Source organism: Semicossyphus pulcher, unplaced genomic scaffold (assembly GCF_022749685.1).
Source record: "Semicossyphus pulcher isolate SPU_LCO1_2020_fin unplaced genomic scaffold, fSemPul1.0.p SCAF_23, whole genome shotgun sequence".
In the NCBI taxonomy this organism is placed as follows: Eukaryota; Metazoa; Chordata; class Actinopteri; order Labriformes; family Labridae; genus Semicossyphus; species Semicossyphus pulcher.
The window spans coordinates 16,047,006-16,067,901 of NW_027211697.1; the positions used below are offsets into that span (position 1 = coordinate 16,047,006).

The 20,896-nt window shown below is 44.2% G+C and overlaps 1 protein-coding gene across 1 annotated transcript; it reads right to left on the reverse strand.

Annotated features, from left to right (window-relative positions):
* Nucleotides 1-650: 650 nt before the first annotated feature.
* Nucleotides 651-14,588, reverse strand: LOC138602530 (ras-related protein Rab-37-like). The gene is made up of 9 exons (XM_069674010.1): nt 14,069-14,588; nt 13,096-13,206; nt 9,312-9,353; nt 7,397-7,463; nt 7,106-7,158; nt 6,664-6,729; nt 5,325-5,381; nt 5,158-5,234; nt 651-3,472 (listed from the first exon to the last, which is right to left on the reverse strand). Exons 1-9 carry the CDS (start codon nt 14,177-14,179, stop codon nt 3,370-3,372), a joined length of 687 nt encoding a protein of 228 aa, XP_069530111.1. The 5' UTR covers nt 14,180-14,588; the 3' UTR covers nt 651-3,369.
* Between the last annotated feature and the right edge of the window lie 6,308 nt (nt 14,589-20,896).

Below are 20,896 nucleotides of genomic sequence, written 5' to 3' on the forward strand. Positions count from 1 at the left end.
GTTTGTTGTGAAGGGTTTGTAATGTCAGATATTTGTTCTGGCTGTTTTCAAACTGTTTTTCTTCCCTCTTCTGCGTCCTATTTACATGTCCACCTTCCCTTTTACTTTTAAAAAGGTATTATATTATAAACACAATATTTTACTCTGTTTCCTGTTGGGCAGCTTTTCTTTCTGCACCTTCTGTTTAAGTTATTATACAATTAGTTTTGTGCACATTTTGCCCACTCCCCCCCTCTGTACACCAAACGTCATTCACAGTATGAACATTAAAAACACATTAAATGCCTGAAGGATTCTTTTTAAATCACTTTACCTGCTTTTTGCACAACTTTGTACTTTTTCTATTTTCTCTAATTCTGTCATCTTAAACATAATGTGTTTATGTCGACAGTGTTTCTCCATTAATTTCATCCTTTCACACATTTCTTTAATAGACTGAAATAAACTGTTTCAACATGTGTCTGATTATCACGCTTCACTTTCTCATTGTGCCACATCATGAGGGATAAACAGAGACGCTGCTGCCACACAGTGGCTCATTAACCTCAACACATGCTGTCACTCTGCTGTGACTGCACACACACACACACACACACACACACACACACAGGACACACAGACGAGACTGACTTCAATAAAACGACAGCACATACATTACAAAATATATTTTATATATATAATATGATAACAAAGCACTTTTTCGTGGCACTTTGTGATCACGTGACGCCTCAGAGGGACAGATGTGACATCGAGCAAACATTCAGTTACACGAGGCGGAGCGTGAACAAATACAGCTTCGGTACAGTCTACACAACAACATCCATCTAAAGAGGAGACACGACTGTGTTTGGGAGGGTTGTGTCCGTGTGAGTGTGTGTGTGTGTGTGTGTGAATGGTAGAGAGCAAAATGCATGCTGGGAAACCTCGAACCAAAGAAAACACAGTAAATAAAGATATGTGTGCAGCCTGCAGCACACTCACATGTCTGCATCTGTGAACGTGATGTTTCACTGGCCCTGAATTAAATGTACAGACAGACACAGAGCGGGCGAGCGGCCTCAAAACGTCGGCTTTATTCTATCTAACAGCAGTACAGAAGTGAACAGACGGATCATTTAGCTACAATCTGACTGTGAGACTGAAGTCTGCACGTCGCAAGTTTACATCAAAGTAAAGAGATGAGGACTGTAAGGCCAGAAGGATTCAGATCACAGCCAGTTAAAACAAACTCAGAGCTGCATGTTAAAATGCTATATCCACGCCGACAGTCCTTCACTGTTTGTAGAAAATAACTTTTATTTTATCGAGAGTCAAACCTGCAAACTGCACGGGGACGTGAGAGAAGACGGGTCTGAGAAAAGGGACCATCTTTACTAAACGAAGCTAAAGAAGCTAGCTAACTTTGAACACGGTAACGTTATTGAGCTCATTAAAAGGGATCATTCAGATTATTTGAAGTAGGGTTGTATGAAGTTCTGATCAATAATGAGAGTATTATCTGCAGGAGATTAGCATCAGCACGACCATGGTTGGAGAAGCTAAGCTACGAAGCGCTCTGGATGGGCATTGGAGCAAAATGCACTTAAACTGCTTAACAAAAGTTTCTCCTTACAAAAATAATCGCTGTCACTTTAAGTGTGCATCTTATTTTGTTATATTTTCAGAGCTACACCTTCGGACAGCCTGTACAGTCAAACATATTTGATAAGCTACCATTATAGCGGCAGCTAACGTTAGCATTCAACAAATTTCCAACAAAAATGACTGCGTGATAGTTTTACACACAGTCTGTATAAAAAGATGGCCGACATGACAGCTCCCTGAAGTGAAGCCAAACCCTCTCTATCGCCCCCTGCTGACTGGCTGCAGTATAGCTCATAAAGCCCGCCTCCTCCATGTTAACAGATGGGACATGAGTCAAACTATAAAATCTAAATACACGTCAAATACATTTTTCTCCAACATGGTTTCTGTCATTATAGTTAGTTGTTATCATGCTGATTTATGTCCAAGTGAGAAGTTTACTTTTAATTAGTTATTTGATGCTATAAAAAGGGGGCGTGGCCTCATGATTGACAGCTCTGTAGACGAATGGGGCTCCTGCAGCGTTCTGTTCCCGAGTAGCAGAGTAGAGGAGGAACGGCGAGAGGAGACGTAACTAACACTAACACTACAGTCATTGAACTTTCCATCAGCGTGAATATCTGCTTCAGACCGACACAAGAAGCTGTTCTGCTGCAGACTGAGCCCACCTGAGGGCTCCAACACGCCAAGGACACCTGAGGGCTCCAACACGCCAAGGACACCTGAGGGCTCCAACACGGCAAGGACACCTGAGGGCTCCAACACAGCAAGGACACCTGAGGGCTCCAACACGCCGAGGACACAAGGTAAAGGTGTGTGTCGGGAAGAGGAAGCCGATCAGGCTTCACTTTTGTACAACGAGAGGAGGTGGAGACGTGTCGGCCATCTTTGTATACAGTCATTCGTTTTACACGACACAAATCCAAAAAGCGAATGAACAGCGTGCTCTTGTCTTTAGCTTTAGCCTTTAGCTCTCCTTGTTTATATTACAGCTCGATGGCGGTGCATGATTCTAATTCAGTGCTAACATTAGTAATCGGCTAATTGCAGCTAATTGGATGATAAATATGTTGTTGTACTTCGGCCCGATTCCTCTCTAGATTTTCCCTTTACATTACTTTTCAGTTGCTCATAATTCCTGAAGCGTTGAAATGATGACGATTTGTCGGATGTTTTAATCCGATTTATGAATTACAGCTAAATGACATTATAACAGCGTTTGAGCCTCCCACCCTGAGCGAGATGCCGAGTGAATGTGGTAACTGATTGTTCTTCTGCTGGCTGTCGGAGCTCCACCAGGCTTTTCCCCCGGCAGAGACACAGACGCTCTGACAGTACCTGTCTCACTCCTCTCTTACTTTTTCTAAAGGTGTTGTGAGAAAGTTTCTGAAGCAGAATTTGAGGTTGTAATTTCCCGTTAAGTGCAGACTCTCCAGGTTTTAGTTTGGTCCCTGCAGATGGATATAGCATTTCAGATTGGAACTCCTGACTTGTAGTTTGATACAACTGTCACCACAAAGACCACAAACATTTCTACACATGACATATAAGAGATCAATTGATTCACATTTCAGATAGGGGATGGCGACTGATCCAGATTTACGTCCTTTCAGCTAAAAGCTCAGAAGAGAAGCCGAGGACGTCCGCTTCTCGGGTTTGGTGGAGCTGAATTGGCTTTAGTTACGAGAGCAGACATTTTTACCTTCCTCTCTCCCTGTCTCCCTCTCTCCCTGTCTCTCTCTCTCTATCTGTCTCTCTTTCTCTCTGCCTGGTGAGCAGGATCAGCTACATGCCACAGCAGCCGGACTTCTGCTTCTGAGACTCGATGTAGTCGTGGATCTGGAACTTGGGCTCGTTGGGCTGCTGTGTGGCTCTGTGCTTCAGCTCCCTGACGGAGACAGAGAGACACAGGAAGTTAGAAACAGAGGGGGTGGATGTGTGGGCCGCGGCACAGACAGGGTGAGCAAATCAAGAAATGAGATGGGAAGAGAAATAAGAAGAGCGAGGGAGAGAAGCGTCCCTCTGAACGGAGATTTAATCAAAAAGCCTCTGGCTTGAATCATTTCATCGAACTTGAGCTTAAAATACTCGTATAAGAAACAAACCACTGACAGCCACAGCTCTGAGAAGCTGCTGCACAAAGTCCTTCTGAGACTACCTCTAATCCTTTCATGTTTACCTGTTTAATAAGAAACAGGTGAGTACAGAAGGAAGTCAGTCAGAACAGAAGAGACAGTTAATGTTTGTGATCCACAGGGAGCCTCGTACATGCAGCATCACCTCAGCAGCAACAAACAACAAATTAGCTGAAAGCATCAGAGTGTTTCAGCTGCAGGAGTCAGAGAAGAGACAAACACTCAGAGGAGGAACCACAGTTAATGTACAAGCCCTTTATGTTAATATAGATCTTTATGTGATCATCACTGAAGAAGACAGGGGCGTCTCCAGGGAGGGGCACGGGCCACCTCTGACATCTGATTGGCCACCCCAGGTGCCACTCCAGATTCTGAACCATTATCAAACTGAAAATCCATCCATCCGTGATCTATAAAAATAAAATAACTTATTTCATCAAGAGTCAAACCTGAACACTCCACAGGGATGTAACACAAGACAGTCTTTGCTTTCAGTGTGTCACTGCAACAAAGCTAAAGAAGCTAAGCTAAGCTAACACGGTGAGCTCATTAAAGGGATGGTTCAGACTACTTTAAGTAGAGTTGTAGGAGGGACTTATCAATGCAGGCGTCACTCCGTATTCATAACCAGCCAATGCCAAACTAAAAGTCCATCCGTCATCTATACCACTTCTCCTGTTCAGGGTCACGGGGGGGCTGGAGCCTATCCCAGCTGTCATTGGGCGAGAGGCGGGGTTACACCTGTACAGGTCGCTTAGATTCACACAAACGGGTGATTTAGAGTCACCAATGAACCTAACGAGCATGTGTTTGGACTGTGGGAGGAAGCCAGAGTAATCAGAGGGAACCCACGCATGCACGGGGAGAACATGCAGACTCCACACAGAAAGGCCCACTACGCCTGACAGGGACTCGAACCTTCTGGCTGTGAGGCGACAGCGACTAACCACTGTCCCAAAGCTAAACATGCAGGAAGAATTTAAGATTTTAAAGTATTCTGTGGCCCTTCAAACCCTCTGAAGCACACAGGAGGTACGAGCAGGTGTAGTAGTGAGAAGGTGCAGAGACCTGAGGAGCTGGCTCTTGTGTGCTGGGACATGCGACTCCTATTTATATATATTTTCATAGAAATGTATAAAAAACAAAAAAAGGAAGAAATCACACACATCCTGTAAGCATCCTAACAAACACCTCTAAAACCTGTTAGTTTTTTTGGCCACTTGAGGGCAGCACAACGATCCATAACTGAAATAACAGACACACAGTGTAATCTCTTTTTTAAAGTGCATCATTACCAAATAAATAATGTGACTAAATGCTCCACTTTGTCCACACTCTGCAGGGTTTACCTGCTGTTAAAGATGCTGATGATTCTCTGAGCTTTTGAATTAAACACATCAATTGTTAAAGTACTGATTCGCGCGGCTGTGACACTTACTTTGCGATGGCGAGAAAGGCCAGCTCCACGTTCAGTCCCGTCTTTGCACTGGTCTCCATAAACGGTACGCCGTACTCCTACGATGGAAACACATTAGAAGAGGAAGTGTTTGGTCTGTTAGACTATTCATTATAATATGAATAGTGGAGGCGTCACACTCATCGTACCTTTGCCAGCTTCTCTCCGTCCTCCGTCTTCACCACCCGCTCTGCAGCCATGTCTGACTGTAAGAAGCAAGAGGAGGAGAAAAGTCATCATACGGCAGCTGCAGGGTCACAGATGCACCGCGCCGCCAGCTACAGAGATGCACCATCGTGTCACTGAGCGTCCTCCAGCCGCAGAGCCGCAGCGCCACAGACTGATGACATGTCAGAGGCTCCTCCTCCAGCAGGAGAGCAAACCATCTGAGCTGCTGCTGCGAGACATCTGTGACCCTGCAGAAGGTTCGGCCCTCGCTGCACCACCAGAGGGAGCTTATTGATGTATTAGCAACGACTGCTGGTCGCAAAGACACGTGGACACTTCTTTCACCAGCAGCAGCTTTGAGGAGGAAATGGTTTATTCATGCGAAGCTTAAAGGAAGTGATAAGAAGGTTTAGGAGCTTTTTAATGTTTCACAAAGCTTGCACTCAGCTTCCTTTCCTATTCGGAAGCTTTCACCAGCCGGGCGTTAGATTTATACTTTCTTTATTTGAGATCAAACCAACCCTAAAAAATGAACTGAAAAACTTGAATGATTGAATTTAACAGCATATTTGCAGCGTGTTTTATCCACTGTGTCTGTGGAGATGATGATGAACGCAGACGTGAAGGTTTGGTTTCCTTTCACAGAAGAGTTGGCATGTTTACTTTCCTGATTACTACATTGATGCACGACTCAGAAATGTTCAGGGAAGGTTTTTTTTGCTCCTTGCTGTATTTGCAGTTATATACCAAGTGACAGTTTGTCTCTGGTGCTTCTGCAGAGTACAGCAGTTGGCTGTAACGCTCTGTATGCTCCGAACGTCATGAAGACACTCTGTGTGTCTAAATTATGAATCTAATCTTTGAGAAAAAGAGACGGTTTGTGGGGAAAGACAAACTCTCTTCCCTTTTTCCACACTTCACATGGAAATGAATTAAAACCAAATACAAACGCTTCCATACGTCTCCACGCTCCGGAGGAATCCCTGAGAGCTGTCATGATCATCATCTCTGAGTGATCGGTAAGAAATTAATGTTTTGCTTGGTCTCTTTTAAATTAACTTTATTTCCAACGCAGGGAGAATGTGTGCACATTGAAAACTTAAATCAGACACAAAAACACATCCGAGACTGTGTTTCACTCACACATGTTAAAACAAGCAGGTGGACTTTGTGTTTATGCATGTGCAGCTCTGCAGAGGCATTTTCTGTCTGTGAGCATCCACACGGCTGCCTCAGTGTGATAAGAGTGTGTTGAAATTGTGCTACGGGACCCATTATCCCCCGATCTTTTATGTAACGTAAAAAGGAAGCTTTGCTCACCTTGTTACCCAGCAACATGATGACCACATCCTTCTGGGCGTACTCGTGTATCTCAGTGAGCCAGGCCTTTGAACGCATCACAGACAGACGGCAACACGAGGGGAGGAAACGGAGAGATTAGTCAAAATAAATACCATCATTGAACGTCTTTCCTCCTGAGCAGAGTGTTACAGCTGTCCTATAATCAATCACACTGAGGCTGAGTCACTCTGAGCCTCCAACACGTTTATTGCTTTTCATTACTGAAACTGGGAACTGTGTCGGCGAGCAAACGATAGCATCACGTCATCTCAAAGAGGGCTGTGAGAAAATGTTGAAGGCCCTCGTGATACTTTGCATGTAAATGGACACAGTGAGGCGTTCAGTGTGAGAGGGCTCAGGAAGACAGGATGAAGAGAGAGAGAGAGAGAGAAGGAGGAAAAGTAATTTGAGACGGTCTTACCCTGATGTTGTCAAACGACGGTTTGCTGCTGATATCATATAACAGGAGTAACGCTGTGAAAACAAACAGCAGAGCAGTCTGTTAAAGTTTGTCTGCACACTCTCTTATGTAACAGACACATCAACACCTACACACACTTTCTATGCACACAAATAAAAGTACATACACAACCGGGTTGGACCCTTACCTACACAACCCCTACCCACACGCACACGCACACACACACACACACACACACACACACACACACACACGGAGCATGAGGAAGTGAAATATAAAGGCAGAGGTTACCCTGGGCATCTCTGTAGTAGGCGTGCGTCACGCTGCGGAATCTCTCCTGGCCGGCCGTATCCCAGATCTGCGTGACAAACCACATAATTACACAGCAGCTCGCAAACATCCTCGACAATCCTCAAGTCTAAAGCAGAAACACACCATCGACTAAACCTAAATGTCTTAAATAACTTTTATTTAAGGAAAAACTACAAATCAAACCAAACCGTCGAAACAAGAGAGCAAAGATTAGCCAGCTTAAGCCCCCTGATGACATGTGTTAGCCTCAATGAGTCGCTAAAGCTACATTTTTAAATTAATGTTAATGGAACACATAAAATACAAACTAAAATGTTGGTAGTTTAGTTTGTTATCCTGCAACAATAAAATGAAAACAACATCTGGAAACAACAGCAGTTAACGAGTTAAGCTAACACGTATGCTAACAAGGCTAGCTTAGAAGAGTTGAAAAAATCTGACTGCACAGCAACAACCACTTAACAGACTTATAATTATTTTACTTATCAAAGTGATGTTGACTCAAAATGTAGAACACCACAGTCTGATTAGTCTTCATTCATAAATCTGTATTTCAGTCGAAACAGTTAAAACCAAATCAGTCAAAAAGCTAATTGAGAGATTAAGAATAGCTGATGGTTAGCCGTGCTAAAAGGTTAGGCTAGCTAGTTTGTCATTACTGACCTCAGCAGCCAAATGCAGAGAAGCAGTCACTTTCTAAAGACCATAATCTGACTGACATTTTAATTTATATATGTTTTAAATAAAAATTAACTGTAATTAAAAAAAACTGCAGTTTTTCTTGTAAATAAATGTCTGTTAAGTCCCTATCTATCGCCGAATGAGGTAACACAATGGTGATAGCTTAGCCTAGCTTAGCTAAGGTGAGTGGGAAAACAATATCTTCACATTAATTCTGCAGTCGATCGACTTATTTTACAGCCTCACAAAACAAAACGCAGATTCAGTCAAAATTTTGTTTTAACATCATTTTCATGAAAGACATTTTCTTTCCAAAGTAAACACCTAAAAACAGTCAAACGTTAGCTAGCGGCTAGCGGTTGAGGCTACATGTACTTTTTAGTCTCCGGCTGTTTCCAGTAATTTTGATAAACATACATCTTAAAAATTAGACTGAGTTTGACCAAGGATTATACATTGCTTAATTATACATTAATAAGGTAACATGTAAATCCCATGATAGTGAATAAAATTTGGTAGAGTCATGCTAACAGGCAGGCTAAGTAGCCTAGCTTAGAGGAGTAGCGTTATGTGCCGTCGCAGGCTTTAAGTTTAGTAGATTTCACAGTTTGGTAGATTACACCTTTTTTAAATCTTATTAATAAACATTTTGTTTTTCTGATTCTCGATTCAACATTTAAGTTTTTCCACAAACAGAGAAAAAGTATAGTTTATAAAAAATCCTACATTTAAAATCCGACTGTAACTCAGTAGATCCTGTCGGCCTTCACCCTGACCCTTCTCTCTTCAGCTCTCTGCAGTCAGCCGCTCACCTTCTCTGCCTCTGTTTGAGCTTATCGTGGTCGAGTCTATTTTGGAATTTATCACAGTTTTTTTCATGTGCAAGGCCGGTGCTAAAAAACAAGCGAAGGATTTATTGGAGCCAGAAGAGAAATCTAATTTTGGTGTCTCCCACTCAGGGTTGAATGAACAGGTCTGATGATAGATGAGTACAAGCCTGAGATCAACAGCTTCACCCTGCACAGCCCGATAACACGACTACATCAGAGTCTGGGTGGGTTGGAAATCAGTGTGAACATATTTAGGTCAATCAATGTTTGTGTATTACTCGTATGATAATCTGTCGGATAACTTCAGACTGATATGTCAAAGATATGACCTGAAATATAAACAGTGTCTTGTACAGGTGAAGAGAACAGGTGCACGTCCTCACCTGGAGTTTGACCTTCAGGTTGTCCACATCCACCACTTTATTCTGCAGGGAAGAGAAGAGCGGTGAGAGACAGACAATCCACCATATGCTTTGTGACGAACATCACAGCAGACTAAAACAGCTCCACTCAGCGTGAGGCAGAAGAAACAAAACAGCTCAAAGTGGCTTCGAATGCTGGCAGAGAAAGTAATTTGTGACGCCCACACAACAACAAGGTCCTGGGATTAGACTTAATTACACAACAGTGAGAAAGACGACTGGCAGCCGAACAGCTGACTCCCCCGTTAATTTCCTGCAGCCCTGTAGGGGCGCCCTCTGATATCCTGCACAGAGAAGATGGCCTAAATCACACCAGGCACCCGGACACGTAAGACAACATGATGTGACACTGTGCGGTGACAGAGGAGAAGCATGAAAAGCAATATTCACAGAGAATTGTGAAGTGGCAGGCAGAGTTTCAGCATGCATGAAACAACACAAACAAACATATGATCACGGAGGCGACAAAACAGAGTACAGACACTTTCCAGGCTGTGAAACGTCCTCTCAGTATAAAGTCAGACGTGTCCCTCTGAAGGACGATTCTAGCGGCTGTTTCTGTGCTAAGCTAACTGAAGCTAACCTCACATTTGGAGACTATTAAACTGATATAAGGTGAAAATACAGTGAAAATAATGAACTTTGCTCCACTGAGTAAATCGTTGGATGGGGAATGTCTCTGCTGCTCGTCGGCCATGTTGGCTGGTCGCCCGCAGACACCACATTCACTAGACGCCTCTGTCTGTTTGTCTTCACACGTCTGTTACCTGCTTTCCTCGTGTGACGTCCGTCCTGTGTGATGCTCTGACTTAAGTAAAGAAGCATTTGTACTTCAATCAATCCCACCGCTGGAAATAGAGGTTGAGCTGATATCAGTATTCAACATGCATGCTCCAACATGCAGGGACAAATATGAATGGATATATACGGGTTCTCCCACGCTGTTTCACAGGGGTTAAGGGTTAACACTTTGGGGCTTTATGTTGCTGTGACCTGCAGCAGGAAGCAACCAGGTCATAACAACACTTCAAACTGACGCTGCAGAAAACCACTAAAGAGAGAGAGGCAGGAAGTGTTGTGCAGCACTTCTTCAATCACTTCATAACTTCATATCAGTGACAGGTCATCACAGACAGCCCCAACCTTTCCTGTGCATGCATAGACACACACACACACACACACACACACACACACACACACAGAAAGAGCTGCAGAGTAACAAAAGGAAACCTCTGCGGCGTGTTCGGAGCCGTCACTGGCTGCTGAAGCTGCCACCTGCTGAATCCTCCGCCTCGGTAGAACGGACATGGTTCAACCCCTGCATTAGTTGCCATGGGTTTCCATTTTTCCCCCCAATTATGACGTGAGAGGAGCCTGCATGCTGAGTAACTGCTACAAGGAAGCATGCCGAAAATAGCCCAGCCATGTTCCAAGCTGCCACAACAGCCTGCCTGCTTATCCAAGCACGGAGGACAACCTCATCAGCATATTGACTTTATCTCTCTAATGCGTCTTTTCATGCAGGGAAACAAAAGGTAATTGCTTACATTAACAGGCCTTCTTCTGACTCAATAGCGTGACAGTGAAGGCGTCGTGTTTTTGAAGTGTAAACCAGCGTCAGCTCTCTCTCTAACACGTTTTATGAATGGATTCAGGCCGAGGGACTTGTTGCTTTTGCTCGAGCGGGGGCAAGATGAAATGTTAATGCCTGCCAACAGTCGATACAGCTGCATCTGTCAGGCCTCCATTATGCTCCCTAATGTCCACACCAACCATCTAAAGAAGACAATACATCACTCAGGCTAATGCAACACAATTTCCTCCTCAAATCGCCCCTACTTGACTCGCCATTAGTGTGAGTGTTTGGCCTTGATTGGAGGGAAACAGGAGGCACGGACCAGTTCCTCCAAACAGACTATTTTCATGCTGGCAGAGGAAGAAATACAGGAGAGCTGTGCTCCAAATGAAGCCACAGTCACTCTGCGTGTGTGTGTGTGTGTGCGTGTGTGTGACTAGGTACAGGAGCTCGTCTGTCAGCGGTGTGACTCCTCCAGGACCGAGTTGAGCTGCAGCCAATCGAAGCAGCAGACAGGGACGTGGGCAGGCATCTGCCGAGACATTTATGAGTCGGTCCTGAGCGCCTCGCAGCACAAGTGGTCTGTGAACTCGCCTGATTGGTGAGAGGATTCGTACATTTGGTGCTATCATCAGACTGATGAAGTGTTCTGCGTGGAAATAAGGTGATAATTGGGCCGCTGTCACTCACAAGAGGATCCCGCTGCTGCTTCGTAAATATCATTAGGTTGTTTTTCAGATGCCGAGTATTTAACGACAACGTGACACAAACGATGAACATTAAAGCCTCTGGGAATCTGCGTTAAAGAGTTCAATACAAACACCGACTCAAAGTCGAGTCTAATTCAGCGTCCGAGTGAAGATAAACATCCAGAACGTTTAGGAAAAAAAACAGCTTAGTTTGCTGTTTAGATGTTTTCCAAGACTGTGTGGGCGTGGCCAATCACATTTTGATTGACGTCTGCGTCAACACATGTCAATCAGCGTAGCTCAGCTTTACATGTTTGAGTCGTCTGAGTCAGAATCAGAAGCATCTGAAAATGTTCATTTCATTTGCTCACCGAGCGCCGAGTTACAAAAAGCTCTGCTCTTCATATCATAAGCTAGCAGTTAGCATTCACATGCTACGTTAGCTGAGATGCTCTTCTTCTCAAAGCTTTTAATGCAGCGCTCAGTGACTCTGAACTTGTGCTGGATTATTACAGAACTTCACTTCCTGCAGCGACGCTCAACTCCTGCAGCTGAAAATAGACGACTGTGGTTGAGATGCAACACCTGCGGGGGCACACGCGGACGATGCTAACCAAATAACCAAAGAGCTGTTGTGTGACTAGTTTTGACTCGTTTGCTGAATTATTGCAGAATTTTCCTCATAAACATTCAAACTTAAAGTTGCAATCTCAAAGATTCGTTCTCTTTGGCGGCACCTATGGCGAAAAATGGTAACTGCAGGAGCACCCTTCCCAGATATCCAGACAGTGCTGCATGTGTGACGTCCACGGTCGGCTCCGGTTGTAACTCTTGATTTTCCTGGCTGACGGTCGCTTTCCTTTTCAGACTGTTTGCTTCATCTGAGCGTCGAGTTTGTTTCTTCTTCTTTGGATTTTCACTTCTTGTTGAAGTTGTATCTGTAGTCATCCATCTTTTCTTTGTTTGTTCAGCCATAGTAGATTACTGTTTACTCGCAACACTTGCAGAGAGCGGAAAAGCAGCCGCTCAGCTCCGCCTACCCTCTCTGGCAGACCAACCACTGCTGGCTGATGAGAAACGCGTCACTAACTGGGCGCCGCCACAGACACCCAGCCCATAATAATACTATATACTGCAAATGTAAAGGCTTTCATCAGTGGGCCATAGGCTCAGTCAGCATTCGGCGAGAGATAACTTAACAGACATTTATTTAAATAAAAATGTTCCAGATTATTTCTTTAAACTTGCCCAGCTCAAACCCCAAATCAGAAAGACTTTCAGAATGTTTAATGACTGTATTTTAAACATAAATGAAACCATTTGATGTGTTGTTGCAGAGTTAGCTCAAAGCTAATTGTCATCTGCAGTCTGTAAATAAGTTAGATTGCTTTTGTAGATTTGGGTTTCAGAGGCTTTAAAATCTCACACAGACATTGAAATGAATAAATTCAGTAACTCAGATACAGACACTCTCTCTCACCCTAAAGTCTATTCCAACGGTGGCTATAAAGTTTCCTCCCAGAAACGCCCCGTCTTTAAAGCGCACCAAGATGCACGTCTTCCCCACGGCCGAGTCTCCCAGGAGCATCACCTGCAGCCGGACGGCACCAGAGAAGAAGACAGCAGGTTACAGAAACATGACAGATAAACACAACCTGCCTGATTAATTGAGGAGGATATTTCACAACTGGTCTGTCTGAGTCAGATGATGTTGTTGTGAAATGTCTTGTTTGGGTAAGCTGTCAGTTAATGTGTCAGCTGATTTACATTAAACTACAGACACTGCTGGCTGAGCCGCCACCAACATGTGACGCTCTGAACATAAACAGGAGCATCAAACATCCTCTGATCCTAATCAGCAGAACTAATCAATATAACTCCAACAACAGGATGTGCATTTAAACAACCCATCCAGCAGCATGTGATGCTAAGCTACGTGTTGTTCTTACAGTGACTCATTGCTGCACAAACATACAAGACAGGCATGCAATTAAACCTGATTTTAACTTCTCCTTTTGTCTGAGCGGAGCTGTTACAGGTGTGTCTGCAGCTTTTGGAAAGATTTCATGGGAGCGTTTGGAAGAAGAGCAACAAGTCCACCCTCAGCAAATATTTGCATATCAGAAAGGGCGGATGAAGCGACCTCCAGAGATTTACAGGCTCAGAGGACTTCTTAGTCATACAAATTAAAGCACCAGGCGGTTAGCTGTGTACAAACAGAGCACAATGTCGCCTGTTTAACGACCTAATGCAGAGACACAGACCAGGAGTTATCACTTATATCATTATTATTATTATTATTATTATTATTCAAATGCAAATTATTCTCCACATGTAAATAGACAGTATGCATGTTGCTCCTGCAGGTACACCCAGTTGTTTCTGTCTCCAGTAAATCCACCTGTTCCACCACAAAGAAACATCAACACACAAGAAAAGACGGAGATACACACCTTGAAGGCAATATCATAATACTCGTTAATAGAGGCGCATCTCTCCAGCACATATTTGGACGTTCCGTTTTTAGTCTGCTTGTCCGTCAACGATGTCTTTCTTGCAGACATCGCAATGCAAAGAGAAGCGAGCAGGCTGACAGAGCCAAACCTCAGTTTCCTCCGAGATGTGTCCAAGAAAGACGCGCACGGTGTCCGCGAGATCTCCGCCGCTCAGTCCCGCTCTCCGCCAGCCTCCAGCCCCGCCGCTGCTCGCATTACTGCGCGTGGACACCAAATGATCACCGGGCGCTCCTCGAGCAGAATCACACCTTAATACCGCTGTGAGAAGAAGACGGAAGCGACGGTGAAAACTTGAAGAACAATCAGCGTCAGGAGAGCAGTGATGTCAAACAGGCGGAAATATGTGTGTTTCTGCAGAGCGGAGCGGTGCATCCTGGCGTGGGCAGATCATTAACTGAGTGTTCAGCTCCGAGAGCACTGAGTTTCTCTCCGAGCCTGTCTGCAGGCTGACTCTGTCCCCAAACAGCTGCGGGGTCACACGCGCCGGTGGTGGAGGCTGACTCATCCGCTACAGGTGGTGCTTGTTTAGAGAGAGGGTCAGAGAGGAGCGCGAGGAGCCAGGGACCCGAGGAGGAGGACAGAGAGCTGAACTTTGACCTGTCAGTTAAAATACAGTTCATATATAATGTAAATATTCTCTTCTGGGAAGTGTATGCGTGCGTAAAGCTGCGCGTTTCTGCCCAGAATCCTCAAAAAAGAGCGCCTTGTTTGATCATAAAGTAGTTCCTCTCCTTTGTTAAAGTTCGTCTCTTCTTCATTGACCCATTATTTTTGTTTCGCTCCTCCTCCTCAAGCAGGCAAAGGAACAATACTCCAAGTAGTCAGGAACACACACTCCTATAAATATCCCAAATTCTTCCATGTAATAATCAGCATGTCACACATGATTAAAATGGTCTCACTGGGAATCAAAATAAGTCTTGTTTTCTTGCAGTGTTTGTCTCCCCCTAGCGGCCAAGTCAGGAGGAGGCGGTGTTCCTCCCCCCTCCCTCCCCTCCGTGGTGACAGGACTAATGACACACAGTCAGAGATCATTTGTGTTACATAACTGACATGTCAGCTCGAGTTAAACATATGAACTCATCACTCTGCTGCAGGCAACATCTCACCGGACTGACATGAACACAATGATTCAGCTTCATCTGTGGAGATAAGAGAGCCTGAATGTTTCTGTGGATTCATTCTGAACAGGATGGAGAAGATGGCCGAATGTTCCTCAAGCAGGAACCGCCAGGGCCGAGAAATGAAGCCACCTGCAGTTCCTCTGGTGTCCACTTGAGGCTGTCTCCAGCAGTGAGTCAGTCCCCATAGAGCCCCATGTTAAACTTTACAGCAGAAATAAACATGTTTACAGCCTGGTACAAAAAACAGTTTGGGTCTCTATAGCTCATTTCTCTCTTCAGGACAACTGTACGGGGAGAATCTTTATACAGCTCACCTGTTTACAAGTGATGCATCATTAGGGGCGTGGCCTCTTTGAGTGACAGGTGTCACCTCAGCTAATTCAGTCACTGAACGTAACCTCTGGGCCGTGCTTGTGCTGTTGGAGCCTGTTGGAGACTAATTAGCAGCTATCTGTGTGTGTGCTCACCAAACCTGCTTGTTAGCTCGTTCACTGTTTGTCACACACTGATTTGTTTGTGGCCGTCCGTGCAGGAAGTCAGGACTGTGATTGGTTCTTTGTGATGAGAAGACTTTGTAGGTAAGTTTTGTTTCTTTCACAGAGCACTTTCTCTACTAGTGAAGATGTTGGCAGGCGAGCATCGAGTCCTCTACGTTCCATCTAATACTGTTGGAAAAGCAATCGCTAATTAATCAGCTAATGAATTAGCCACGGGTACAGACTGTTTAGTTTTGATAACTTGCTCCTTTCCAGCTCCGACCTCTCGTCCAAATATGGTCACTTCTGGCTCCAAAGAGCCAAACTAGCGACAGCCAACGAACCACTGGAGGCCTCAAAAATAAAACTCACATTTTTATTTATGAGTGTTTAAGCAAAGCAGTTTGAAGAACTGCATCTAAGAGTGGCATTAATGTGAAAGGTGAAAGCATTTCCAGCTGAGTGAACCGGCACAACAATAAATGTTCTGGTTACATTTTCACCTTGGGTGCACCTGAGGCGGTGGATTAGCATATTAGCAGGTGCCCTTGACTGTAGATTCAGTAAGAGGGTGCAGCAGAGTGAGTTATTTTCTCTGTTGTGCGTTTTCCTGCAGGGTTTATGGACCGTTCGTCAAACACCAGCAACATCTGATTCTCTCACAGAGTTCTGCCTCCTCTTTGCTGCTCGACGACATTATGAAGCCCAAAAATCATCCACTCAATGAGCCAAATATCTCTCTGTCTCCATCTTCACACACACACACACACACACACACACACACACACACACACACACACACACACACACACACACACACACACACACACACACACACACACACACACAGTAAACCCCCTCCTCTCTGTCACAAAGCATAAACCACTCGTGTTTACAACAGCTTTGGATCAAACATCCAGCAGCACACAGCCGGCTGCCACGCCGTTCATTAGTGTGTTCTCCTCTCAGTAATTTAATCATTGCAGTGGCATCATTAGCCATTATAATAATAACACACACACACACACACACACACACACACACACACACACACACACACACACACACACACACACACACACAAAGAGAGTGATAAGGATCGTAATGAATGCAGCGAGAAGAAGCGACATGCCACTCTGCACTCTGCTTCACGCAGCTCTTCTCTGACACACAGACGTCAGAGAAGAAGAAAATATTTGGAGGATAAAAACAAAGACGGTGCGAGGACGGGGGAGATGGGTGCGTGACAAACACACCCAGGGTGGGAGGGTGCGTTCAGGGAACAGGAAGTGGTTTGGACTCACCGTGAACCCAATGCCCACGGTGGAGGTGAAAGAGCCCGGGATGAACTTTCCCTGATCGAACTGGACCAGCAGAGACGTCTTCCCCACCCCGCTGTCCCCCACCAGGATCGTCTGCAGAGAGAGAGAGAGAGAGAGAGAGAGAGAGAGAGAGAGAGAGAGAGAGAGAGACAGAGAGAGAGAGGAAGTACAAACACTTCATTACTGTACTTAAGGAACGTAGCATGTAGCTTAAAAAGTAGCTCCTGAGATTAAAAGACCGGGTGGAGGCTTTAGTTGATTAAACTTGTGTACTTTTACTCACTGTAATTTTACTAAAAAGATTTTTTTATTTTACTTTCCTAAAGGATCGGAGCTCTTCCTCCAGACTCAGATGAAAGCTGACACCCACACAGGCAACACACAGTCACTGTTGTTGTGTTAACCATCAGTTCTCAGGCTGAGGGTCGAGCGTCACCTCAGCAGGGATCTGATGATTTCACACACAGAGCAGGGCGGAGGATTCAGTCAGTGCAGTCACTGTGGTTATCGTCTCACAGGAAGCTGCTGGTGCGTCCAGCCTGTTGACATTTATCACTCCCTCCTCCTCCCTCCCTCCTCCTCCTCCTCCTTCTCCTCCTCCAGCAGGCCGGATCCACTTCCTGTCTCTCATCCGTCCACATAAAGCTCTTAGACTCATTTTCATCACTGACAGCCACAAGTTCAGCACATGACCTTCATTAACAACATGACATTAGTGCCCATTGGAGCAGCAGTTATTCACACGGCGGCCATTTTCCTCTGTCGTCATGCTGTGTTTCAGGCTGTGAGTGTGTTTTAATACTTTCTATTGATCAGCAGCTGAAGAGACAGCCGATAGAAAGACTGTTAAAGGACAACAGGCCATATTTGAACATAACACAACACATTGGTAACTCATTAACTACCTGTAGACAGCAGCTACCGTTAGCATTAGCCTCTGTAGCTTACATTATGTTAGGATGGAATTTAAGCCTCCCCTGTTTAATACTGTGACGCTATCAAAGAGTTAGATTAGTTTTGACCTCTTTCCAAATAATAGGTAAAAAAAACAAACTTGCCAACCAACTTATTCTCCACTTTTTGAAAACAGCTAGCGTTAGCATTCAGCCATTTACCAGCTAACATAACGTTAGCTTCGATGTAAATTCTAACCTTTGGGGAAAGCAATGAAAGAACTCACCTGTGTCGTGTGAAATGAGCGTGTGTTTAAAATGAACATGAGTTATTATAGTGAACTGTACTCTTCTACTGATGTGAGCGCTTCATGTTCCAATTAAACCTGATCAGTTCAAACGTATATAAAGTAAGTGAACAGGACGCATTCCATTCAGTGTTTGAGCTTAAAATGAGTATTTTGAACTTTTCAATTGAGTAAGAGGAACTTAGTTTATCTCAAACTCTTCTGTGTCGACTCGTTTCAACTGAAACCCCCCAACAATCCAGGTGTAGCTGATGTGTTATCTAGTAAGCTATCTAGTAGGCTAAATGCTAACGTTACCTGTTTTCTGACCAGAAGTAATGACTTGAATAAAATGTGACCCGATGTCCATTCAAATGTATTTTTATGAAGCTGACTGATGAAAAAGTTGTGAATTGTCAAATTTCAAGCATCATAAATCCAGGAAACAGACGGTGACGCTGTCAAACAAAGCCGACAGGATAACAATATCTTCATTTCATTTTCTAATAACAGACAGGAGGAGAAATATTTTCCACTGTGTGAGTGGAGCAACAATCGTCCCTCAAGTCCAAATGAGTCGGTACAGAGTGAAGCTGCTGTGTTGATGAGTCTCTGTCAGAAGGTAACGGTGGCCATGTTCAGTGGTTAGTTGGCCGATGTTAAAGCAACATTTCACTCTTTCACGTCTCCTTCATTAAGTTTTGATGCTGTAAATGTTCTCGGGACACACACTGAGCAGCACCGAGGGGGCCGCTTGGAAGCTGCAGGGAGGAAGGTAGCGAGGATGAAGGAGGCAAGGATGCTTTCTGATGAGGGCTCAAATAAAGAAGTTGCTTTCTTAAAAAGGTGCACAAGCCAGGTGAGGAATCAGTGTTTCACTGTGGAGCCCCAAACTGTTTAACAATATAGGGTGCAGTAAAAAAGTCCTACTTGAAGCTAACCGGCTAAATCTTGTAGCAGTTGTGCTTTGAGAGAGAAGGCGCCATGAGAAGTGACAGACTCACATTTAAAGTGACTTTCTGAGATAAAAATAACCTAAAATCTTCTTATGGAAGAATGTCAATATTAAATCATAAATGAGTGTCACAAAGTGTGGCTTTATTTATATACTTTACTCATTTGATTTATGTGACTACTTATTTTATAATTTCCGTTTAAGACATAACAGCCGACATAGTAATCATGTCATCGACGTACAGGTGAATGATAGAGCGATGCATAGACAGGTCACCTTGTGCGTCAGGTCTTCGTTGTAAGGGAAGCTGCTGGATGTTGGAGTCTGTCCGTCCTCTGCTGATGATGCGTACGCGCTGTCAGAAGAAACCATCTCCCTCCTCTGAGTCTCGCTCGTCTCGACCATCCCGTTTCTTCTTCTTCTCTTTAAAAACAGCTTCCAGCTAAAAAACAGACGAGCTTCTGTGGAAACAATTAAACGTTCAAACTTCTTCTCCTTCAGCTCTGTGCGGGTGTTTCGCTGCTCATCCCCTCCTCTCCTTCCCTCCTGTTTATATCCTCCACTAAGACATTAACCTTGCAGCTCGGCACGCACAAACCTGAGTAAATATTTATGGTCATCAGAGGGATCCGGTTAGAGACAAACACAGACGTGTAGTTTACAGTATTTATGAAGTAAAACCATGTCGGACATTTCTACAAGGAAGTGTTCAGCACCCCGGAGAGCTCCTTCCTCCTACATCCGCTTTAAAGGGGAAACACACCTCGTGAACACAGCAAGGACACGAAGGTGAGTTAATGTAATTCACCTGGAAAATAAAAAACAACATGACCAACCATTTATCAGCAGATTCAGCCTGCAGTCACATGATGTTGGAATAAGTAGAAACATCGGAAGGCTTCCTCGAGTCGGAACAAGTCGGAAAGTCAGACAGAATTTTGGTTCCTGACTTGCCAGCTTGAAAGACTTGAAACATATAAGACAGAAATCTGATCCACAAAGTAAATGATGGACTGATGGGCAAATTAATTTATAATTCACCTGTTGGGTTTAACTTTTAGAAAGAAAACAAACTCTAAAGTTCAATCAAAGTACGAAAGTTCTTCTTGGAGGTGACACAGAAACTCAAAGGGGAAAAAACTGAAAAAAGCTGTTCATCATTTTTCTCATAGTGAAAATGATAAAAGGACAATTTAAAAAAACAAGCTGAGGAACGAACCAGGCGTAGCAGCGAGGACAGCCTTCCTCAGGGTTTCTGTCGCTATGAAAGAATCGACTAGTTTTCCCCTTTTTGATGAAATATTTTGGCTCATTGTTATTTGTCTTAAGGTGGAAGGTTGTAACCTTTAGATGCCGTCCACACAGAGGAACATAATTTAGTTAAGAACAATAAAAGGTATTAAATATAAATGTGTGTCGGGAAGCATGAAGCATGTAAGCAGATGCCACACATTACATCATTTATAGCCGACACTAATTTGCACTCAGATAGGCCATCCACATATAAAAACAAAACCTGAACAAGAACACAGAAAGAACAGAAGATAACTATATTGTAATAAAACACTTTTTAAAGCATCCATGTGTCCGCGTTACGACGCCACAGTGGGGAGAACTCCACGACTTGTTAACGGAGACCATCTGACCCCACGTGTAGCAGCTACGTGTTAAAGAAGAGAGAAGCACAGACGTTAATTTAAGTGTTTTT